Raw genomic sequence first — 25346 nt, forward strand, 5'->3', positions numbered from 1 at the left:
CTATAAATACTGGAATTTTTGGACTGAATTAGTTATTTGTGGTTCCATCTCTTGCTTACCTGTAAAGGGCCTCAGAAAAATAAGAGCTACAAGTGGATCGGCACAGACGATGCCTTCACCTCTTCAACTGCTATGGATTCAGTAACCCCCTTCCCTGTCGGTGGCCTGTGATACTTTACCCAGTGTGTGCTTACAGATATCCTGTCCGGCTGGCAGCTCTCTATTCTCTCTGCTGGAAGTAATCATTTGCTTGCAGCAGTTATTGTAAAATGTCAAATCCACTTTGATGTAATAGTGGTTCTATCCATATAACTTAATACTATCTCATCGCGGGCTTGTCGCTAAAGTTGGCGTCAAGGGCAGCTTTAAAATAGGCCTACATGGATGGGATTTTTTTTTTTTCTCGACATTTGCAACCATCACGTTTAATCTTAACCTACTTGGTTTCAGTAATTCTTGCAGACTTTGCCTTGGTTGGGTAGAGGAGTCGGGGAGTCCTGATGCCCCTTCTAGTAGTTTGGGTGTTCTGCATGATCTAAAGAAATGTGGTAGCAAAAAAGGTTCGCAGTACAAACAAAATATTGGCTACAGAAACCTTGTGTAGCCCGGTGTTGGTATCACTGCCTTCAGTGCAGTGCAGGTCTTCTTGGCAACCACTATTGGCTTCAGTTCATGTGGTGGCTGCCATATGTGTTGGTGGAGGTCTTGTATATAGGGAGCTTCAGAGTGGAACGGGCTAACCGTGAAGACTGTGCTGAAGGTTGAAGGTGTGAACGGAGTTCAAGCATTGCCCTCCACCACCCCATATGCCATTGGGGGATGAGTGGCAGACTGGAAGTATACTTACATGCCTCTTATGCATGAGTAAGCTTGGATGTGAACTACAATGCATAGCCTGTATATGGTGATCTGTAGTAGATTGTGGGCCTTGCAGGTATTATTGTATCTTGACGCCACCAGGAAGTCCTGGTGGTGCCAAGATTGACGGGTAGGTGGTGGGGGGTTACGCCCCCTGTGCGTGATTGGCTGCACACCGGTGTGGGCTATAGGTTCTGGCAGCACAGTAAGCTACAACTGCACAGGCCAGCAATCAAAATAGAAATACAGGGAGAAATAAACATACCTCCGCCTGTGCAACGCTCTTCCTCAGTGCCAGCACACAAGGCGCGCGCCCCCTTGCACCCATGTAAGTTATCAATGTTGGGCGGCAGCACAGAGGCGGGGGGAGACTTACAGGTGGCCACCGCCGCTGTGTGCAGCACCACACCAGCAATCGGCAGCCTACACCATGCAATGAAGAGGCAGGCTGCAGGAGAGATACAGCCTGTGTCCGGGACGGACGGGTGAAGCGGCGCTCGGCTGGAAAGCATCCGCTGTCACAGGCGCTGCCGTGGAGTCAGCACGCAGCCGACACGCTACACAAACGAAGGGGAGGAGGGCTCCTCTGCCGGTGGCGACTGAACACATCCCTCAGAAGTGCCATGGCAACCAGCGCAGAGACTCCATGCTGAAGTGTCTTTATTGCCTTTTTGCCGCCCGTGCTGCCTTAGCGTCAGGCTTACTTTTCTTGTTAGCCTTACTTTCTTAAGTGCTCACATAGTAACGCTAAGTTGTAAAGCAATTCCTCTTAGGCAGCACGGGTGGCAAATTGCTATGCACACTGTGCTGAGAGGACCTTCTTGACCCTATTGAGAGCTGGGAGTCTGCCAGGGGCGTTCCCCCTATCAAACCCCTATCTTCCGGTGGCGTCAAGATACACGAATACCGGCCTTGCCTATGTAGGGACTGTGGATTTATGTGGCCTGTGTACATTTGCTGGTGGACCCCAACAATCTGACGCCGCTGTTCACTATTAGGGTGCTTGTATAACTCTTCTGTAAGCTATAGACTTTTTGAAGCGTTTCAGACGGTTTATGCTGCTATTCTGTTTGCTTTGCAGGTTTTGTGGCAACTGGATATCTTCCGTCGCAGTCTACGGGGGCTAACTGGACACGTCTGCCTAGGAGAAGCGTGTATATTTTGTGCTTTAAAGGTGGGTAATTATATTACAAGATCTAAATAAACTTTTAATGTCCAGCTTTTAAAATTGGTAATATAAACCTCATTAAGGGTGCATTCACACATAGAAGCAGAGTTCCTGCAGTAAAATCCACAGCATTTAACATAAGAAGCAGTCATAGGGTATTTTTTTGCCTTCCTCTGGATCAACAAGTGGGGGTGGAAACAGGCTTACCTGGATGGACATTGTCTTCTTTCGCCCTAATATACTATTACTCAAACAGCTGTGCATCCGCAGCCGACTTCAGCAGGCACAGCACTCGCACATCCCGCTGGTGAGCGCCGCGCTACTGATCAGGTGCTACTGCAGTGCCATCAGCTGACCAGCACAGCTGTGCTCACTGGAGGCTGCCGAATGCTAGGATGCACTTATAGCGCGAAGACCTCCGGGGTGAGCGAGAATGCAGTGGCTGCTGAAGTCTTTGGCGGACACACAGCCTACTTTTTAGTAAGGATATGCACCAATCTGTGGGTTTTAGCTGTCTATTTTACGGCGATGCTACAGATTTTGCTGCAGAATTTTCCTTTGTGGAGAACCTGCAGCTTTTCTGCCATGTATGAATGTACCCTTAAAGGGTTTTCTTGTTACTTCACAACTAGAGATGAGCGAACGTACTCGGATAAGCACTACTCGTCTGAGTAATGTGCCTTATCCGAGTACCGCTGTACTCGTGCTGAAAGATTCGGGACGCGCTGCGGAGCGGGGAGAGCGGGGAGGAACGGAGGGGAGATCTTCCTCTCCTTCTCTCCCGCCCGCTCTGCCCCGTTCCCCGCTGCGACTCACCTGTCAGCAGCGGAGCGTCCCGAATCTTTCAGGACGAGCACAGCGGTACTCGGATAAAGCACATTACTCGGACGAGTAGTGCTTATCCGAGTACGTTCGCTCATCTCTATTCACAACCACTTTGCCCTTCCTGGTTGCTGCTGACCAGGACATGTGACTGCTGCAGCCAATCGCCAGGTATAGAAGGTCACTGCTGAGGTGAGTGATTGGCTGTAGCAGTCACATGACCTGGTCAGCAGCAAACAGGAAGGAGGGGGTGGTTATAAAGTAATCTTAAGTAGTGAGAAATCCCCTTTAAGGTTGTGTTCACACTGGTTTCCTTCTAGGATCAGGTTACTCATTGCTGCGGTCACACACGCTGACTTTGTGTGTTATATTTCTTTTCCTTCTGCTGCAGTTATTAAATGTCACAAGTTGACATTTTGCTGTAAATTTTCGATAATTGAGCAAATAAAAGCCATGAAGCCTGCCTGTGTGAATGGGCCTCAAACTGTATCTAGTGTGGAATTTTCTTAGTTTTTTTCCTTTCTTCCTCCCTTGGCTGCTCCCCTCTCCCTCTCTACATGGCTTCCAGTCGAACAGGTTTCTTGTTTGCCCTTCCTTTGGGTATTCACTTGGAAATGCCTGGAAAGTTTCAGCTTCTTGGATTGTTTACTTGCTCAGATGTTCTCTGTAGTGGAAAATGTTATGACCAGTATGGCGCAATCACAGACGACGTTGCATAATTCTCAACTTTGTAACATTTTGATGAACGGGTTCTCCAGGTTGGACTGAGATGAGGAATGACATATTTGTCAGACTGCCAGTTGGAGCGGATGACGGGTGGCTTTGGGCTACCGGCTGTAGGTGTTGTCAGCCGGTGTGCAGGTTACTCATTTCTTAGTCAGTTTAGTGCCAAATGGCTTGGCTATACTGTTTTTTTTTTTGTTTTTCCATTTTTGTGTTGCTCTATGTAAAATTTTAGAATTTTTAGTATTTGGAAATACGCATTTAAATTCAATCCCCAATTGCAGACTTTATTAAAAAAAGTCAAGAGTAATCGAAGTAGCTAAAATGATTAATTGAATGCGCCTCTGTAGGAAGTTATTAAAAATCTATAAACTGCATTCCTGGAGAGACATCGCTCCTTCGGGCTAATTGCACACAGAAGAGTGTGATATCTGGTCGTGAATCAGTCCAATATCACGCTCACCAACATGCGATATCCCCACAGATGAGATGCATTTCTATATCAAAACCGCTTCGCATCACCTTGGGGAAGTAGCGATCTGCCGCCACCGCTGTCAGCAGCGGAAGAGGATTGCAGAGTTTCTCCCGTTTTCACTGGGGAAACCTCGCACTGCATGCACCTAACACGTGGTTCGATGCCTCCGGCCCCATTGAAGACTGTGAGATGCGATGGCACACCCAAAGATGGGACGTGCCGCGATGCAGGCAAAAAATCCTGTGTGTGTGATCCCGTTCAAATGAATGGGGTTCATATTTGTGCATAAATTCTGTAAATTCTGTCCTCATAATTGGACAAAACTTGCATGTGAAATTCGCCCATGTACACCCAGCCTACTTCTGCATCCTGCTTTCAACGCCGCTTCCTCTTGGGTTTCCCTCTCATATGGCGAAAATGGCCTAGAAATGGAAACCTTGTCTTCATTATGTGAAATGAAGACCTCCTTTTCTTTCTCACTAGATTTGCTCCTTGTCGGCCTTTTTAGAAGGCGAGAACAGTGCAGGCGGTGATGACTTCCTATCCAGCTTAAGATTGATCAGCATGGAGACCAAAGTGGTCTCTGGTTCAAATGTTAAAATCTACGGTTCCGTCCAGGGTTCTGTTTTAATCTGGCTTTCGACATGTGAGACAAACTCTAGACTGAAGCCCCCCCTTACAGACATTTTTGTACAGCGTTTATTGCTGCATTTTCAGCGCAGCGCTAAAGACTGTACAACACTGCCATTCACTTCAATGGGGCCGCTCACACAAGCGTCAACATGCTGCACTTCGACAGCGTTGCATGTTCTAGCTTTGTCCGTTTTTGGCCCTGTGTTGCTCATTGAAATAAATGGGTAGCGGTTTCAGCACCACCTGGCTACACTACCTAGCTACACTACCTAGCTACACTACCTAGCTACACTACCTAGCTACACTACCTAGCTACACTACCTAGCTACACTACCTAGCTACACTACCTAGCTACACTACCTAGCTACACTACCTAGCTACACTACCTAGCTACACTACCTAGCTACACTACCTAGCTACACTACCTAGCTACACTACCCTAGCTACACTACCCTAGCTACACTACCCTAGCTACACTACCCTAGCTACACTACCCTAGCTACACTACCCTAGCTACACTACCCTAGCTACACTACCCTAGCTACACTACCCTAGCTACACTACCCTAGCTACACTACCCTAGCTACACTACCCTAGCTACACTACCCTAGCTACACTACCCTAGCTACACTACCCTAGCTACACTACCCTAGCTACACTACCCTAGCGGGAAAAAAATCCACTTAGGCCTTCCTCATACAGGCATTTGCAGTTTGCATTTTTCAACACTGCATTTACTGCTGTTTCAGCCCGATTTCAGCAACGCTGGCATCCGTTATGCCAGCATTTTGGCTGCGCTTTCAGCACAGCTGAAAACGCAGCCAGGGATGCTGGGAAAAAAAGTTAAAAAATCCATACTCTCCTAGCAGGTGCCATCGTGGTCCCCGACTGTGTTCTCTGTAGTGCCCGGCAGCCGGCCCGGAACTTGTCAAGCCGACAGGGGATCTTTTGCTAACGCCTGTCAGGGAGGCCTAAGTGGGGGAAGAAGTGAAAGCAGCCTAGTTGATGGGCTTGATTACCCTAATATGCTCTGATCAGAAACCGGCAGCTTGATGTACTGACTAGATGGCAGCCCAATCTAAGACTGCTTGTGGCAGCCTGTGCGCCAACAGATGCCACCTGCTTCACAGCACTGCAGTTGGAGGCCATCGGCCAGTTGCAAGCTATAGTTCAGCGTTGCCAGTAACGTATAATATGGGGATGGACAGTAGTAGTGACTCCTGAATATTCGTAAATACTGCCCTGTGCAGCATATAGGAACACTTAATATATTGCCTGTTGCACGTCAAAAATATATGCTAGCCTAGCCGCACTTGAGACCTCTGTAACCAGGAGCCCCTCTTCCAGCCCGTGCTCCCCCACGCCAGTGGTGAGACCAGCGGGGCCATTCTGACAGAGGAGATCGCTGCTCCGGCCTTTGTACGGTTGCACCAGTCTCTGGTTTGGCATTATAACTGGGCACCTTGACTAGTATGCTACTGGGTTCACGGAACAAAATGTAACAAATTTATGTCGTTTTTACAAACTTAATGCACTATGACCAATGTTGGGACTCTGGCATCGTGAAGTTCTGGTTAGTGAAAAAGATTGAAAAGCCATGCAATAGACTGCTTTCTCTAACGCATGCACTACAGGTCTATGGCAATTAGAGGGAAGCAGTAGTCAGACATTTGCCAATGTGGAGAATTAGTGTAAAGCCATGGTTATCTTCAAGGTCATTGAGAGCAGTGGTGGATATTTACTACAACTGCCTCTGGGTGCTCTGTAGCAGGGGTCCCCAACTCCAGTCCTCAGGGACCACCAACAGGCCATGTTTTCAGGATCTCCTATAGTAGGAATACCAGTGGCAATGTCTGAGGCGCTAACAATAATTACATCACCTGTGCAATACTGAGGAAATCCAGAAAACATGACCTGTTGGCGGTCCCTGAGGACTGGAGTTGGGGAACACTGCTCTATAGGACTGCAGAAAACCTACTGAAAGCAATGTAACTCCTTTGTGATGGTGACCGCTCATGGAATGATTATGATGATAAAGCTGTTTTGCTTCTCTTGCCTACAGTCCATATTTTCCCAATTTCAAACAAGTCGGGAAAAAGTCCTCCCTTCTGATGCCATGAGGCTCGCCCTTGCTGAAAGCTTTAAGGATGAGCACCGTTTCCAGCTTGGCCTGATGGATGATGCTGCTGAGTGTTTTGTGAGTATTGACCTCTACTGATCCTTAAATATCACAGAGGGAAGTCAGAACTTCTGCACTGCTCCTCCACATGGTCAACAGCGCTGTAGATGCAGTGTGAGGGCCACCTCTTGCCTCGTTGCTAGTTGAGTATTAATAGGCTAGTGTTACTGTAACTGCAATGGCCATGGCCAGGCTTTTTATCCTCTGATACACAGACAAGACCTAGGCGAGGGCCAAATGTAGTAGTCTGTGTTGTAGTGCAACTTATTTACCCATAGAGAAACATTGATTTTTCCAGTAACACAACAGTTTTGCATGACCCATCTCTGGAGACTGAGCCTTGCAGTCACTGGTGTCTTTTTCCAAAAGTTAGGTCTACTTGGCTCATGACGTTTGTCAGGGCCTTGATATATGTAAAGACTTATTAAATGTTGTGTTGCATGAAAACTGTCACAGATTAAGAATGGTGCGCTTGCATGTGTGAGAAATGACGTTGGCACATGTTGCTTTTCCGCAAATCTTGATTGCAGCTGATCACATCTGTGCCATTTAAGGCCATGAAACTGGCAGCCAAAAGATGTCCGTGTGCCCCGTACAGCTGCTTAATCGGTATTATGATTGTGTTTGCACGAAAATCAGATATATTCATAAATGGATGCCTTTTTCTGCATCTGTGCCCCTCCTGTGCCGTCAATAATTTTTTTTTTCTTTCCATTTTGTGCCAATTACAGGAAAATATACTGCAGCGAATTCACTTCCACATTGTGCCAAATAGTGAGGGTGATATGTGCACTTCAAAGTCTTGCATCACCCATCAGAAGTTTGCGATGACTCTGTATGAGCAGGTACCAGCTTGCTTTAAGTCTCCGAATGCAGATCTTTTCCCCTTTCCATATTTGTCTTATAGTATATGTTTGCTTTCCCCCAGTGTGTGTGCCGGAGCTGTGGAGCCTCATCTGATCCATTGCCTTTTACAGAGTTTGTACGTTACATTTCCACTACTGCACTTTGGTAAGTATTAACTTCCTTAAAACCTATTAAAGGAATAACCCCTAAATGCTTAGCATTGTTATGGGCTGTCCGCCCTACATTGGCCGCCTCTGCTTAGCTAAAGTGGCTTTTTAGCTTAAAGGACCTTTCCGAGTTACAGAACATTGGCGGTAGTGAGGGAATGAGTTACAATAAATAATCCTGCTGCGCTGCTGCCATCCTCCGATGCCTAGCTTACTTGGTCCACAAACCCATGTGACCACTGCAACCAATAGGAGGCCCAACAGGGATGACATCGATGACCTCCCCATAAACTTGCCGTGAACCTCTACATTAGAAGACCACATGACAAGTTTACGTGACGTCACCTAGCCAGAAGACCTGGCGACGTCACCTGTCGGACGCTATGGCTAGTACATTGAGTTTATATTGCTTTGCACATGGGAGTGCCCAGAACTAGAGTTAAAAAATAAACTCCAAGAAACCCCTGAAACTTGTAACTGCATCTTAATTTTGTCTTTAATGTAGACAGTGGACTATTTTTATAAGTATTTTTGCAACAAGGTTAATTAGCCCATATTGTACCCTTAGTAAAAGCCTCTTGAACTTCTGCCCCATCCATATTCAGCTACCTAGGTTTTGCTTACAACATTCCTCACCTGTCCTCAGCTAGCTGTATAGCTGAAGAGGAATAGTGAATCCGGGAACCTCTGCTCTGTATTACTAAATACGTTGGGTCTCGGCGGAGAGAGCGCAATGTGAGGAGAAGCCGTATGTAGCCCAGGATGGATTCTTCTCGCACAACGCCTGTGGCCAGGCAGCTGTTGGGGTAAATAGACTGCAGAAATTATTAGAAGACCGACCGGTCAGCTGAACAGGGATAGTGACAGCAGTTCAAGAGGCTTTTTTACTAAAAAATGTAGAGAATACCGGTCACTTGTGTTTAATGCTCCAAGAGCCACATGTGCTGCTGACTCACTGCTCGGTCAACACTTACCTAATGTTCTTGCTAACGGCCAAGGTTGGACGGTTGATCACCAGAGTGCCGATAAAGTACTTTAGTCTCCGTTCTGCCTCCACCTCTAATGGCTTATGTGGAGGTCTGCTATGAGATGTGGAGCTTTCAATGGGTTTCTTTTGTGTCTAGTAAATGTATTGCTCTCCAACCTTTTATTCTGCGTCTCCTTTAGACTTGGTTACTAATAGTGAGTTTTTTACGCAGCAGTGATCTCTGCAAATACAGAGTTTAAGTGAATGGAGAGCTAAACGTCTCTTAACAGCTTTTGGAACTGCGACGTGTTATTACTGAGAACCTTTCAAAAGGCAGAGAGCATTTCCCCAGTATCTAGCATTTTCACATTAATCCCCGTCAGAAAAACACATTTTGTTTCAGATGTGAGTGGCAGGAAATTACTTCACTCCGCATTCTTACTTCTAGTGACTCAGAGGCATTATAAGCTTTGTTGGGAAAAGTTTTTTTCCAATCTTCCGATAAATAATGCGCAGTTAGCGAGGCCGTGGGCGGATTTTAGCATGTTAATGTTTTATTTAAATTGCAGCCTTTTTGAACAGTGACTCAATCTGTAAGTGCACCATGTTATTTGGGCCCAGGGTTCCAGACACAAGCAGATGTTCTTTCTTTGGGCTGCTGCGCTGCCTCTTTTGTATGAGCTTACCCCCTTACAAATTCTGACTGTCGGTATGAAAATCGCTTTTACTGTCAAAGTTTAAGAAGGGGAAAAAAAATACATCACGTCTGAACGGGTGAGCGCTCTGCAATTTGGTTAGAACGCGGTGCTGCTAATTTGCTCTAACCTTTTGCGAGAAACGAGCGGATGTAAATATAATTGCATGATGGAAAGGTATAAAGGCTTTGTCTCACGCTGCTTCGGAGTCTGTTCCCATGTACCCTTTCACGCTACGCTTCTAAATTTATCGCATGTGCTGGAGATGGACTTGACAAGGGCAAGTAGGACATAGTGGTGTCAGCGCACTTCATACTGGTGGTCAGAATGGGAACCTGTTTATTATGGAGATGGATGCAATGAGTTGTGTGTATTGGCCACATAGGAACATGAATATTACATCCTGTATTAACTTGTTGCAGGCAGCATTTACATTAAGGATCCCATTCATTCATGTGCAGTCAATGCTGAGATTGTATTTAAGCTTAACCCTTGAAGCTGCTGTGAGTGTGTGGCATAAGGCGATCATACACGACCGGATGTGAATTGTGGATTCCATGATTGCCGGCCATGATCATGGTAAAACGCAGGCATTGAAAGGCATATATTTTAGATTTTAAGCCCCCCCCCCCCCTCCCCTTCCCTACAGTCGTATTTCGTGAGCAAAAGAAAAATCGCAGCATGCTCTATTTTGCAACGGAAGCCACGCAGACTATCCCCAATAATCTCAATGGAGGCGTCTGACCCACAGACCATACACCATTAACATAGGCCGCGGGTACCCACGTCATCGCTAAGCGGCAGCATGGGAAATACAAACCTGTCTGCAAGCCACCACGGTCATGCGCATTACAATTTTTAACTTTTGACCTTTTATTAGGCTTAAATAGCCATTAAATTCCATGGAAATGGTGTGTCTCACGTGTGTGAACTGACCTTGCGTGCACAAAAATCACAGTAATATGTGCAGATGCATGCTGATTATGGTTCTCTACAAACTGTTTATGCGCTAATATGCTGCCGCGAGCGTATTTGTGCAAACGCTCGTGAGACACCAACACCTTGGAAACAATGGCTAAATGAGTTCACTTATAATGCAATAGAGGGAAACGGGAAATGTCATTGAAGGGAAAGAACAATGGAAGCGAGAGAACCGTAGGGATCAGTATTCACTATAGCAATAGTTGGTAAGGAGAAATTGAGCATTTAATGAAGTGTAAAAACATGATTCCATCTCCTTTGTGATGTTAATACCTGTGTACCTTCCATGTCTTATCTAGTAATGAAGTTGATAGAATGCTGGAGAGACACGAGCGCCTTAAGCCTGAGATGTTTGCCGAGTTACTACAGGCTGCAAACACTGCGGACGACTATAGGAAATGTCCTGTAAGTACCGAAATGTCACATCATAATACTGTGAATACATAGCGGAGGTTTTACCTCTTCACTGGCAACCCATTGTCCAGCTAATGCAGTATATTAGCACCTTCCTGATACTTTCTCTCTTCAGTTGCATCCAAGACTTCTCCCATGTGCCCCCATACTCTGGAACAGTTACCCCAAATGATCAGAAACCTTCAAAAACCACCTGAAAAGCCTATGGCCTACAATCATCCCTAGTGTACAAACCCTATGCAGATGTTGTCCTTGGTTGGTTGGATTTGAACCTAGGATCCCAGCACTGCAAGGCAACAGTACTAACCACTGAGCCACCCTATAGGTATCCGAAATAGGTGCCAATAAAAACTACAGATTGCCTTGCAACAAACAAGCTCTCAATGCCATTACCATGGTCCATGAATGGTAAAAAATGGTTGCTATCTGTACAGCCTTTCATTCTGGAAACTGGTGATGGGCCAAGATCATAGAAGTCATCAAACTGATCTCTTCACATGCATAGATCAGAAACAAAATGTGCGCGCTGTTTTTCTTTTTGACTATTTTAACTTTTTTTTTTTTTTTTTCCTTTAGAGCAATTGTGGGCAGAAGATCAAGATTCGCCGGGTGCTAATGAACTGCCCAGAGATAGTAACTATTGGTCTGGTGTGGGATTCTGAGAACTCGGACTTAACAGAAGACGTTGTTCGTAATTTAGCTACCCAACTCTACTTACCTGGGGTATGTATCCTCTTTGTAGTCACTTGAGCCAAAGTGCTTCATATCACCAATATGCAGTATTTGTGAGTCACACAGAAATAATTATATATGTTATTATAAATTAGACTTTTTGGTGATGTCTCTTATTTCAGATGTGGTGAACTAAAACATTACATTTTTCTTTCCCCAGTTGTTTTTTAGAGTTACCGACGAACACGCGAAAGAAAGTAGACTTTACCTTGTGGGTATGATCTGCTACACAAGCCGACACTATTGTGCCTTTGCCTATCATACAAAAAGTGCCAGATGGGTTTTATTTGATGATGCTTCGGTGAAAGAGGTAATTGTAAAAGCCTTCATTAAATATAGCTACAGATTTTCTTTAACCCTTTCCAATCCATTTATTTTTTTTCTCATCCATTCTCCCCAGCTCCAAATAAATTAAAACTGGGGAGAATGGATGAGAAAAATACATTTTCCCTACACCCTCCTGAACTGACATAGTTCAGGAGGGTGCAGGTGCTCACTGCACCGTGGGGGACCTGTTTACCTGTTCAGCATATTCCGCATTCTCCCTTCTGCCTTCCGACTCGGCGATCATGTGACCGCTGGGGTCAGGTGGCACCCAGTGGTCACATGATCGCCAGGCCAGGAGGCAGAAGGGAGAATGCGGAAGACGCCGGACAGGTAAACGGGTCCCCCCCACGATGCAGGCTCCCAGCTCGGCGTTCAGGGAAATGATGTCAGGGCAGGCCCGACATTGGATTGGAAAGGGTTAAGATGCAAGACTCAAGTTGTATTGAAATTAACGTTTACCTGGGTTCCTTTTTCTTTCCTTCCCTTGTTTTCCTGGTTATTCAGGTTGGAACCAAATGGAAAGACGTAGTTACTAAGTGCATTCGGTGTCACTACCAGCCTTTGCTACTATTTTATGCAAATCCTGATGGCACTGCCGTCACTACAGATGATGCGCTCAGGCAGGTTATGCACTGGACACCTTACAAAAGGATCTTCACCAATGAGGATACAGGTGTGTAGAGAAACTCTTAAATAGTTCTTACACCAATCCACCCCTCCTATAGTTCTCAACAAACTGGCTAATACCATCTGAAATTGCAAGCATGAAACGTTTTTGATAGTAACTATTGTATACTCTTATTTCCCAAAAGCCAATGATCGAATGTCAACAACATCAAAAAAGTCCGAATTCAATAGAGATCGTGATTTTGGAGAACATGTCTATCAGAACAGTGGTTACAAGATTCAGAATGATATTGGATTTAATGGTGGTGGTCAGTCAACTGCTGGCAGAGGACCTGGTATGTAAAACCATTGTCGTGGTTTTATGCTGCAGCTTAGAGGAATGTCTGGGACTAGTAAAGGGGATCTACTTGCCCAATCTATGGAATGGGATGAGATGCAGTCTATGGACAAGATAATGCCCTTCTTGTCTTTCTGTTTTCCTTCTGGATAACCCCTTTAAGCATGTTGCCTAAAGGTTTCTTTACATGGGATGATTATCAGGCATGCAGCTATTGCTCTTGCTCTTTTACACAGGAGTGATGGATCAGTGAATGGAAGCGGAGCGTGCAATCGCTTGAAGATTAAGCAACTCCTGTTTACACTGAGCGTTTAGTTTCAGTTAGCTATAAAGAAACAGCAATTTCTTGCTCGGTGCCCCGTAGGTGACTGTGTCTACATGGTACAAATATTAACAAAAATCTCTCAACTGATTATTTGGGCAATAATCACACCGTGTAAAGGTTCTTTTTTATTTAGTTATTTTTATACGTCATTTTTTTTTCAGATTTGTATGAGCCCCATGCCTATACACCCAGTTGTATTGATCATAAGTATAGACAGATACTTTGTTCTATGCCAATAGAATCTTTCAAAAGTTATTTGTACAAAGTATCTAATAAATGCGCTAAAATGACTTCATCTTCTCTTTTTGTGGGGTTTAAGTTAAATTAGGTCGTAATGATCCTCAGGAAAAGTTTAAAGATCTGTCCCGAGAATGTGCCCAAAGAGTGAATAACCTAAAAAGTGCATCATCTGCTCAAAGAAAGCCTTTGGATAAAACACAGAAGAAGGAACCTGCCAGGCAAAAAGGTAGTTCAAATTTTTAATTCTTTGAATTACAGGAATTTTTAACTATAATATATATATATATATATATATATATATATATATATATATATATATATATATATATATATATATATAATTTTTTTTTTTTAAGCAACTTGTGAATGCAATTGGATTATGCAGACCTACATTGCAGCCAAAGTTGATGCGTTGTCTCCGCCTAAGGGTCCATTTAAATGGAACGAATATTGTAAAAAAAAAAAGTCGATTGTGCAAATTTGAACTGTTATCGTTCAGATAAACAATAATTCACTGATCCTTTAATCATTATTTTTTTTTTTTTTTTATGCAGACTTAAAAATTATTGGCAAGTCGTTATGTGTATTTATAAAAAAAAAAAAATAAAAAAAAAAGTGATCAGTTATTGCCTTTCACTAGTGCAGTCCCCTAAAAAGCCAATGATTGAGCGAATGCCGAAAAAATGTAAAAGATCTGCGTGTTTAAACTGTCTGCCACTGTCATCTTTTGCTCGTTAGTGCGATTTCTCGCTCCAGGTAAAAGGGCCCTAAGTTCACACCATATGTGTGGCGCCTGCTTGGCGTATACCCCTGACACATGCAATCATATGGCAGAACTTCAGCTGTCTTTTTCTAAACATGCTAACAATGTTTCGAAAAATGATTCTGGTAACAAAACTGTTCTTTTGCTTCCATTCTTCAGAACAAACCTCTGGAGCCGTGAATGTATACCCCTCGAAATCCTTCTCGGGAACCCAACTGAGACCTGCCTCTTCCCCTACTAGAAACGGCTTCAGGCAGTATCCTGACCCTCACTTCTTCAGCAGTCAAGGAAGAGGGCCGTATAAGCAGCAGAGACCGGACCAGCAGCCCAGGCACATTTCTTCATCCACCGCAGGGCAAACCACAGTTCCCGAATCCAGGCAGTTCAATAGAGTGAAAAACCATGCTTCATCTGACTATGATACGGACAGCAGTCAGGAGTACAGAGAGAAGACAAATGGCAAAACTAGAAAGCCCTGGAGACCCATGCGAGAGACTCTAAATGTGGACAGCATCTTTAATGAGAACGAGAAGACTCAGTCGAGCCCTCGGCACACAGCACAGACTAATGGGAAGCACCAGGCTGTCAAGGAACATAATACTAACCACTGCTCAAAGGAGAGTCCGAAGAAAAAAGCCCTAATGACCATCTATGAGGATGAAATAAAACAGGAGTGTGGCAGCAGGAGTTCTCTGGAATCTCTTGGGAAAGGTCAGACTGAGAGGAACAAACTGAATGCCGACTCCAAGATGTACCATCTTGACAGCTGGCAGAGAGCGGAGTCTGGCTACGAGAGCAGCGATCACATCAGCAGCGGCTCCAGTAATCTGGATTCTCCAATAATTGAAGGCACTAGCTTCGCTGATATGAAGGGTCTTCAAGAAAGTCTTTGCAGGTAAGCTAGAACATATACCATGATTCGGTAGTGCCAGTGAGGATCCTTTCACATATGCCATCTTGAAGCTAAAACAGGGAGTGAAGTAGAATCTTTTCCCTATACTTTGTGCAGTGCACCTGTCCCCTCCCAACACTGAAACTAAGTTGTGGTGCTGTTGGGAAGGATTGGCCGAGAAGCCGGGTAACGTATTTTTATACTTGCCTCCACTTCCCTGTGGCACACAAATCTGGCTGTCTCAGACTGCAGTGTGTGCTCTCTCATAGACTTCTATGGGAGAGCATGCTCACAAGAATCTGAAAAGTCTGTATTTATTTCTTTGTGCCACACATGGACTTTACTGCTGGATAGTGGGGAGTATAAAACCGTCTCAATCACCTCCAAGAACAGCACCATGACTTAGTTTATGGTGCTGTTGGGAGGTGATGACAGGTTTCCTTCAAGCCAATAGCAGGAATGGATCGCAAAGGGGAGGGGAGTTGTAAGGGAACTTTTTTCTGTACTTCCTTTTTAACACTGGTTTGAAACGCATCAGAGCGGCAGGTGTGACAGCGCCGTAATAAGCTCTGGGGCTTATTGGTTCACATCTTCAGCAGCAGGCTGTACCATCAAATTCCCAAGATTCTGCTTTTTGGTCATCCAGGCATGAGGCAAATCTGTGGAATTTATTTCCTCGTGTTTCCTATGGAGCCCCAAGCTCCCTGTCCGACTTGACTGGGTGAACACTTAAGCCTCATGCCCATGGAAGAGCTGACTCAATGTCGGCGTGCTCTGTGGCCTTAATGTGCTGGCGTATAGGCTCCGTACAGAACTCTCCTAGAAGCACTGCTTCCCGGTAAGGGTGCTTCCATACGTACGGCAACTGATGGAGCATTCAATTTTTTTTTTTTTAGTTTTTTGCTATACATTTCGGGAGCCTGTCAGTAGTTTCATCCTAACCAAGTACATTGAATGGTGACAGGCTCCCACCTCACAAAGAACTAAGCCTTACTTTATTTCTGTATAAGGCGAGATTCACAGAGGGGAACACCCGGCACACCTTTTTGCCCGGCTTCTTCTAGTGCTGTGATGTGGGAACTGGTCAGGACTTTGTGCTGTCTGAGTAGGGCAGCGTGAATGTGACGGGTCTTTTAAAGGGGGTCTCCAGGGAGACTACTACTGATGACCTATAATCAGGATAGGTCATCAGTAGTTGATCGGCTGGGGTCCGCCGCTCAGGACCCAGATCGATCAGCTGAGTGGGCGAATGCTATCAGTGCCGGAAAAAACACTGAAGTCTGAGATAAAGTAGCGGAAGTTACAAGCACCAGCCACTATACGGAGGTCGTTGTTGAGTTTTCCGCTCCAACCTCTGTATTTGCGGCTCTGACAGCATGTGCGTGCTCAGCTGGTCAGTGGGGGTCCCAAGCGACAGACTGCAGCCAATCAACTATTGATGACTATTCTGATAATAGATCGCCAGTAGTATTCTCCCTGGAGAACCCCTTTTAAGACGGAAATGGCGCACACAGTTGAATGGAATCAAAGGGAATGGGAAAACTAAAAGACGGACTTACCCTTCTCCTTCCTGCTGCATCCACTTGTGATTCCAGCCTAAATCTGATGTAAGATATTCATGCTACATGTCACTATATTCCTGGGTATAGGAACAATGGTGTTGTGACAAAAACGGTCATCTGCTGGAAACGTTCACCATCTTTTGGCAAAGCGCATAGCGTGACCTGGAAGGGTGATGCAACTTGATTGGAGCGGAGCCGTTCTGTAGGCCACCTTGTATTGCAGGGATAGTCCACAATAGTTATCGCATGCCTGTAGCATTTATTGTGGGCTCTGGAAAATCGGCTTCAGTTAGAAAAATGTTTCCTCTTATTTAACTCCCACTCTGGAGCGCTGAGTAATGCCAGACAGGTACTTGAGTCACATCCTTGGCTGGCGCATATGATACTGGAGCCTTGCTTCACTGCTTCGTGGTATCGTGAGGTCGAAAACTGGGTGCAAAAAGCACACAACCAATACTTCTGCAGCATCACAAGCTTCCAGTGCTGAAGTGCATGCAACGCTACATTAAGGCCTCATGTCCACGGGGAAAATCAGATCCGCTGCAGATTCTACATGTAGAATCTGCAGCGGGTCCCTCCTGCCCCGCGGACATGAGCGCCGAAAATAAGAATTTAAAAGCATTTACCATCCGGCGCGGGCGGAGAAGATCAGCTGTTCCTCACGGCCGGATCTTCAATTTCGGCCGGCGGATGAATTCCTGACGCCGGCGGCACGTCGCCGGCACGTCGCCGACGTGCCGCGCGCATGCGCCGGGCACATCCGCCGAGCCGAAGCAAGGAAGATGCGGCCGTGAGGAACAGCTGACCTTCCCCGCCCGCGCCGGATGGTAAATACTTTAAATTCCTATTTTAGGTCTCCCGCGGATCCGGACGGCTTCCATAGGCTTCAATAGAAGCCCGCGGGAGCCGTCCCCGCGGGAGACCCGCACGAAAATGGAGCATGGTCCGGATTTTTCCATGCTCCATTTTTTTTTAAATGCCTTTTATTGACGATCCGCGGGTATTTATCTACCCGCGGGTGGTCAATGCATCCCTATGGGGTGCGGATCCGCGCGCGGGAGATCCGCTGCGGATCCTAAATCATATTTTGCCCGTGGACATGAGCCCTAAGGCTAGGGTCACACAGGATGGATTTGTTGCGGTTTTGCTGCAGTTTTTCCGTTGCGGTTTTGACGCAGAAGAACTGCTTCTGCGGCAAAACCGCTTCTAAGGTTAATTTGGGCTTGCGGATTTTGCTGCGGATTTTCGTGCGGGAAAAATCCGCAAGCGTTTTTTTCCGCAGCGCTTTTTTACTTTTGTCGCGTATTTGGTGCGGTTTTGGCTGCGTCCATAGAGGTCTATGGACAAAAAAGCGCTGCGGAAACGACCAAAGAATGAACATGCTGCATCTTTTAAAACCGCGACGCAGTTGCATTTCCACACTGCGGCTGTGCAGAAAAAATACGTCCTGTGAGAACAGCTTTTTGGCAAATCTCATTTGTGCTGCATTGCACTGCAAACGCAGCGGTTTTGCCGCAGTGCGGATATGCAACGGCAATCCGCGGCAAATCCGCCCTGTGACCCCAGCCATAATGCTCTATTGCATGGAGTCCCTATCTCTGCCCTTCTACTCAGTCTGAGCTTAAAGGGACACTGGTGAAGGGTTTTTTTTCCATTCACCATGTACTAGTCCCCCAGTAGATATGTATGTTAGTATTGCCTTGTTTTATCCTCTCCTGGACTCTTTCTCAAGCGTGTCATGTGATCTCATTCTGACCATCTGGGGATTATTTCTGTTCTCTCGGTCACTATTTCAGTCACCAGAATTCTTCTATGATGACATTGCATGGACTGTAGTGTTTTTTTTTTTGTTTTTTTTTCTTTGTTGTTTTTTTGTTCAGAGGGACAGGGAATGATTGTCCTGTCCTCCTAGCAGGCGGAGATGCTACAGACTCTAGCTGGTCATGTGATGTATCATGGGTTTGCTAGCACAGCATAGAGAAAGCTGGAGAAATTTAAAAATCAAGTAGTCTAATAAGTATCAGGATGCTACACTGCATGGAGGTGACTGCAGTATATAGATGTCCAGAGTGTCACAGGCAACCCAGTGAGGAGTGCAGTCATGGGGGAAAAAGTTTTCATTGGAGTGGCCCTTAACCCTCTTCTCGACCACCTCACATATCCGTACCGCAGCCAGCATATTTATGGTCCTCCTTTTCTCAGCCATAGCAGGCTTCCAGCTTCAAGAAAGTTACAACCATACTTGGAACGAACAGCCTATAATCTGGGTACCAACATTGGGACCTGATTGGTTCTAGTCCTGATAATGGCACCTGGATCAAAACCTGTTGGTTTAACCCATCTCGTGCTGCAATCGTCTGTCACAGTAAGTGACCTCCTGATCTGTTACCACTGTTAGTTACTCTGCCAGCTGATTGGTCCTGTACTGCAGGGACCCACGGATCGCCAGGTTCCTGTAGCATGGGATAAGTCTGACCTGAACCACCAAATGTGGAAGCAGCGCTTCATGGTTGCTGGGAAATCCCTGCAACGTCAACCTTGTAAGAATTCCATCTGCATAGCATGGCTCGCTGGCATGCAGAGAGGATGCGATCTGCAGATCAGGGCTAACCGTGATCTAATAGGCGGTTATCAGAACAGTTATCAGCCATCTAATATGAGTAATAATTGTTCACTCCAGCAAACAATGTCAGTTTGCTCGGGCATCAGCTTAAACACAAAGGTAAATAGTTTTTATTAACAGGCTTGTTCAGTTCTCTGCCAGTGAACGAGGGCGACTGAGCAATCGGTGTTTAAACCGAACAAATGGCGAAGAAGGAAACAATGGCTTTCATGAAATCAATGACTAATTATTCATCGTTCAATTGCCGGCCGTGTTTAAACTGAGTGAGCCGATCAACAATCAGGGGTTTTGTTTTTCAAAGCTGTAATCGTTCTGTAGAACAGCTCCCTATGTTGGCACAGCTGGGAATACACCTTGTGGTGCCCGATAACCTGTGCCCCTATAGTGTAGTAAAAGAAATTAAGTGAAAGGTCTTCTAAAAGTAAAATGTGAAAAATTAAGAAGAAAAAAAGTGTGTGTGTATATTTTTTAATTATAAAAAATCACAAAAAAATCACCCTCCACACCAAAAAAGCACACTCTTCCTCTAACAAACATTTCTGTACGTGGAAGATAAGGGAGGAAGATATTTCTGGCTACAATAGGGGCTTTGTTTACTTGTATGTGATGTCGTTAGATGTGGGATTACTGATGTGGTTAATAGTTGAACTACCTTAACCCCTTAAGGACTAGACACATTTTACCCATGTGGTTACTGTATTATTTTTTTCTTCTTATACTTTAGCTACCAAAATTCTTTGCTGTGTTTTTTTCCATGACACACAGGGCTATCTTCTTAATATTTTTTTTAACTGACTTTTAGCTTTTTACCCTCAATTAAAAAAAAAAAAAAAAAAATTTTTATAAAGTACATTTACACTAAAACAAAGTATGGGATCGGGTTCCTCATTTTTGCTTCAGACCTTTTGATATGTGTGGTTTTGGATTACAGGGCGCATATAGTGACGGTTTTGGCTGGTGTCTGCCTTGGGTTTTATTCTGTAATTTTTATTTACTTGTATATATGAAATTTTTTTTTTTACCATATATGTCCTCCATGACGTCATATAAGACCTCTGGGGGACATTCACATGTCTTTTTGTTTTATTTAACAATTTCCCACTGTAGCTGGGGCATCCAGTTACAGGGGAAGAGATCCCCATGTAGTTATAGTAGTCACTGGCAGAGCTAATCGGGGTCTGCTGGGACCCTGCTGCCGACTTCTGTAGTGGAAGAAACCCTTCCACTTTTTAGTACATATCGCTCATTGAGCGCTGTTTACTGAAAAAAGGAGGCAAGCTGACAACCCATCCTGCTTCTGATTGATTGCAGAAGCAGGTGGCTTTAATCCCCGCCGTAATTTTGCATACGGCTGGGCTTTAAGCCTGTGACCAGCTGCTGTAAATTTACAGCACCTGGTCCTTAACAAGTTAAAACAGTGTGGGAATTTTTTAAATTTTTTTTTTCTTATAAATGGTAATGGTGGGAAAAAAAACCCTATAAAATATCCACCCAAACTATAAACAAGGAAGCGCTGTATCCTGAAAATTAAAGGAACAAAACCTTTTGGGGTAACAAAAAGAAAAAATAAATCCCCTTCTAGACTCCAGCACTCCAGAAAGTAAAGCTTTGCTCTGGCTATGAAGGCCCAAAACATCGACTGGTCATGAAGGGGTTGTGTGAGAAACACAGCTGTCTTGTTGGTGGGCTGTTCAGTCGCAGTCCGGTGGAGCTGCCAGCCTACTAGTTAGTCTTGTGGTTGGAGAAACGGGGACAATTGGCCGTATTATGAAGGGACTTCTCAGATTATACCTTTAACAAGATAGCAATTTTGCAAGAGCAGTCTGGAAAAGGCCGCAGTGATTCATTCATGGCGCGGGGACAAATACCGTGCGGTGTCCCCATGTCTAACAGCCTGGCTGTAGGCACAGACAATCGGCATGTTACCTGCATTGCACGGGAAGTGGTTACCATCTCTAGCAAGCCCTAAATCCCCCCCCCCCCCCCCTAGTATGTAAAAGCTCATTTCAGTGATTTTGTACTTTATTTTTGAATGTGGAAATCTGCAACTAAATGACAGGTGTGAACACGGTGCTGGCCGGCAGCCGGGGCGGAATGTTCATGTTTTTGGCGTTGAGACTTGTTATAATGGTGCCCCTTGCCGTAGATGATGGAATGTCTCGTGTAGTGAGGTGGACTTGTGTTCAGTTTAGTAGTAGGTGTGGATGTCCTGTGTGTTTAAAGGGCTGGCTGCGTTGGGTGACCCTATCCATAGGGCGTTCTCAGGACGGCTGTTACATAGCCGTTATTTGGGGATCGGACCAATCCTTGTAGGTTGCACTCAGCTGCAGACATGGTTGTTTGCACGGTTTTGGGGATCCCAGAAGGTGATGTACGTCTTCAGATACTATGTACCTATATAAATGTATATTATAAGATTCTCACATCTGTATATTCACAAGTATTTGATATCGTCTGTATTTCAGTGACCATCAGCATCCAGGGAATGGATTCCTTTCTACGTCTCCGCACAGCAGAAGCCAACTAAATGGTAAGCTGTTGGGATGGGTCAGAACGGTCAGCGGTTCGTGTCACTGTCTGCTTCTGTATGGATAGATTTGATCACTGTAACATATATAAAGAGTGGGCTCTGTAATAGAGGGGTCACCCCCTTCCCTTCTTGGCTCTGGAGGGATCATGTGTCACATGCTGAGCAGCCTTATTACACATTACCTTACACCTTGTAATAGAGGAGCAGGTAGGCAGCTGTAAATGGAGGCATATCTGTGAGAAGAAAGGAATTGTGGGAACTGTAGTCCTTCACGTTGATGATCCCACCCATAGCAAGCTCGGGCAACATCGAAACAAAGTTGGACAAGATGACGAAAAATAAATGTTGACCTGTTGTGGCATTCTAAGGCGAAATTCACACAGGTGAGCGCAATATAGGGCCCATGTTGTGCTCGCCTTCCATGTGCATTCCCCATGGGTGCGAGACTTATGTCAAAACAGCCTCATCAGTTCAGGGATGTGGCGATCCGCCGCCGCGGTTGACGTTCTTACAATTGGAGACCTCTCATCGCGTGCACTCAGCATGTGGTGCGATGTGACAGCATGCAGGAAGAGAGAACATGTTTTCTGCATCGCCATACAGGAAAGCCTTGCTCATGTGTATGACCCCTTTAAAAAAAAAAGGGAATAATATTTGTGCTTCTCACAACGCACAAATCTTGTGCAATTTGTCTCGCCCGTGTGACTGCAGCCTTCAGAGTGTTTTCGCAAGTACCAACTGCTGTTTGGTGGTTTTTGCGCCAAAGTTAGAAGTGGATCAAGCAGGAAGTAGAAGACACTCCATTTAAAGCCACTTCCATCTTTGGCTAAAAATAAAAACACAATAAAAACTACGTTGTGTTACTGAGAAAAGCTGTAAAACAACCCGTCACACCAGGCAGGTTCAGCCTGGGGTAGATGGTTTCTGTGGTGTAGCTGGTTTGACAGCTGAGTCATTGCTGCACTTTGAGCTCACTAGTAACTGCAGTCTGAATTGGGGGGCCAAAACAAAACCACTATTGAGACGGCCATCGGGAGGGGTAACCTCTCTCCTTAGGGAGAGCACTAAGAAGGTGAGTGAGGAGGATTATAAGGCCATGCATGCTCCTCTGGGCCTGTGTATGGATTCTGGCTTGGTTTTAAATTCCCAATCATTTACTCTACAGACCCGTATAAAGGGTCAATCAATGATTTGAAGGAATGCTGCCATCCAATAGGTGGCGCTGCAGAGATATTATTCCATCTTCCTTGTTTGCATATTACCCAGAGGAGCACGCATGGCCTTATAAGTTTCCTCATTCACCTTCTTGGTGCTCTCCCTAAGGAGAGATGTTACTCCTCCTGACCAATGTCATAGGCCTCTCACTAGCCAAGTCCTACTGCACACTGATGAGGGGCAAAAAACCCCGAACAGCTGTCTGTGTATGGATTCTGGCTTGACTTTAAATGCTCAATCATTGCTCTACAGATCTGTATAAAGGGTCAAGCATTGACTTGAAGGAATGCTGCCATCCAATAGGTGGCGCTGCAGAAGTCTTGTTCTAGCTTCCTTATATTCCTATGGAGGGGGCGGCTCTTGGGGCTATATTACACATGTCTGCTGCATTTCTTAGTGTGAACAGGTTCATAGCGGTACACTGGTAGATATTGCTTCAACACAGCAAACGGTATTTTTGTGTCTTGGATGAAGAAGTAACTTTAACCTGAAGTCCTAGGTTGTGCCAACACCTCCCCGCTTCATATAATGCAGCATTAGTTCTACAGGCCGTGCTTCCTTCTGGAGAGAGCTGTGGGCCAAGCTTCTCGGTGGATTCGCTAGCTTGTTTTAGCCATGCATGGTTCTCTGTGTCAGCAGAAGAGAAAAATAACGCTTCTATTTTTAAGTGGACTGGAATCCTGAAGACAAACCCTTCTGGTGTCGGCGCACATTACTCACTGGCAGGCACGCCGCCCTCGTTAGGTGGTGTTCCTGGTGGATCACTGCTGCCATCTGCTGCGTGCTTTGTCTAACTGCAGCTGAGCACGTTTACAAGCTGGCAGCCCATTGTGTTAGAATGGCTTATTGGATGGGATGTAAACCTGCTGTATTTACAAGTACTTTTATATTTTTATATTTGGGGTGGAGGCATTTGTAGAAATAAATGACCTTTTTGTATTTAAGGCTACTTCAAAGATTATAATGGCTTGGAGCGTAATAGATATGAAGATCGGTTATCGCCAATTCCACGTGAGCCCTTGCAAATGCACAGTCCATCTGGGCAAAGGTAGGAGTGCTATGTATTTTGCTGCTGGCTTTTATTTCCAGCAGATGTGTATTTTTGAGTACAACTAGATATATTCATATATAGAAATGTGTGACCTGTATATGAAAGGCTATACAGTCAGCATAGAAGTACATCTGCCAACTGATAATCCAGAAAGTCTGATTACATGAAGCCAGTTTTCAGCATAAAGTGAGGTTTCTCAAGACCGGAGCCAGTAGACTGGTTCTCTTTGCTCAGGCTGTAGTTCACATTCTATCTTGGACCTTATACCTCAAGTATGTGTACAAGCATGTTTATGGAATTATTTTAATTTTTTTATGGCCATTCGGTAGTCTGGACCAATCGGGATCCATCTCTGCAGGAGTAAAGAATCCTTATAGTATAAATACGTACTGAAATATTTATTGCTAACGTAGACCATTAATATGTGCAGGGTGTATAGCCAGAGAATACTTCTATACCTATATACTGTGTAGGTACGGAATACGGTTGTTTATAGAAGTACTGAACAGGCTTTTTCTGGATAAAACTTGCCAGATTCTGCACAAGCCCATCCCGGGGCTAAGGGGGAATGCAGTTTTGCAGGTTTTCTGTTTTCCTTAAAGCATAGCTGTCATTTCAGGTGATACAGAATGTATATGTACAGTACTAGCAGTATTTCTGGCCATTAGATGACTTGGAGCCTGGGTAAAATGCTCATAAATGCAGGAAACCTTCTTACTTGTCAGTTTTCTCTAAACTTTTGCTCCAGGAAGAGCTAGAAACTTGGTGCTATAATGTCTTTCTATTGCCCACACACAGATCCTGCTCCTTTAACACTATCTCCTCAACAGAAACCGTATGGAGGACATTAAGGCTGCATTCACACAGGGCGGATTTGCCGCGGTTCTGCCGCAGCAGATCCACCCGCGGCAAAACCGCCCGCGGCCGCTAATCTCGGGATTAGCCAGCCATGTGGATGAGATTTCTCAGAAACCTCGTCCACACGGGACGGCCAATCCGCTGCGGTAAATCTGGTTGAAGCTGCGGCCGCCGCAGCCGCGGTTTCAAAAGATGCAGCATGTCTGTTTACAGTCGTTTTTTTGTTTATTTATGTTACGGCCGAGCTCTCCTCTATGGGAGAACCGGCCGCAATGGAAAAGCATGCGGCCGGACCGCTTCAAAGCCGCCGCGGCTTAAACCGCGACGGTTCTCCCG

General features: G+C 45.2%; 1 protein-coding gene across 1 annotated transcript in view; it reads left to right on the plus strand.

Moving 5' to 3' along the window:
- USP53 (ubiquitin specific peptidase 53) overlaps nucleotides 1-25346 on the plus strand; it is a 38779-nt gene that overhangs the window by 6964 nt on the left and 6469 nt on the right. The window contains exons 2-14 of the mRNA XM_066573891.1: nucleotides 1940-2032; nucleotides 6742-6876; nucleotides 7590-7703; nucleotides 7787-7869; nucleotides 10814-10919; nucleotides 11505-11651; nucleotides 11821-11970; nucleotides 12492-12660; nucleotides 12800-12949; nucleotides 13596-13742; nucleotides 14439-15174; nucleotides 21822-21886; nucleotides 24047-24149. Of these exons, the coding sequence (XP_066429988.1) occupies nucleotides 1940-2032; nucleotides 6742-6876; nucleotides 7590-7703; nucleotides 7787-7869; nucleotides 10814-10919; nucleotides 11505-11651; nucleotides 11821-11970; nucleotides 12492-12660; nucleotides 12800-12949; nucleotides 13596-13742; nucleotides 14439-15174; nucleotides 21822-21886; nucleotides 24047-24149 (2198 nt within the window). The remainder of the gene's footprint in view (nucleotides 1-1939; nucleotides 2033-6741; nucleotides 6877-7589; nucleotides 7704-7786; nucleotides 7870-10813; nucleotides 10920-11504; nucleotides 11652-11820; nucleotides 11971-12491; nucleotides 12661-12799; nucleotides 12950-13595; nucleotides 13743-14438; nucleotides 15175-21821; nucleotides 21887-24046; nucleotides 24150-25346) is intronic.

This window comes from Eleutherodactylus coqui, chromosome 7 (genome assembly GCF_035609145.1).
Source record: "Eleutherodactylus coqui strain aEleCoq1 chromosome 7, aEleCoq1.hap1, whole genome shotgun sequence".
In the NCBI taxonomy this organism is placed as follows: Eukaryota; Metazoa; Chordata; class Amphibia; order Anura; family Eleutherodactylidae; genus Eleutherodactylus; species Eleutherodactylus coqui.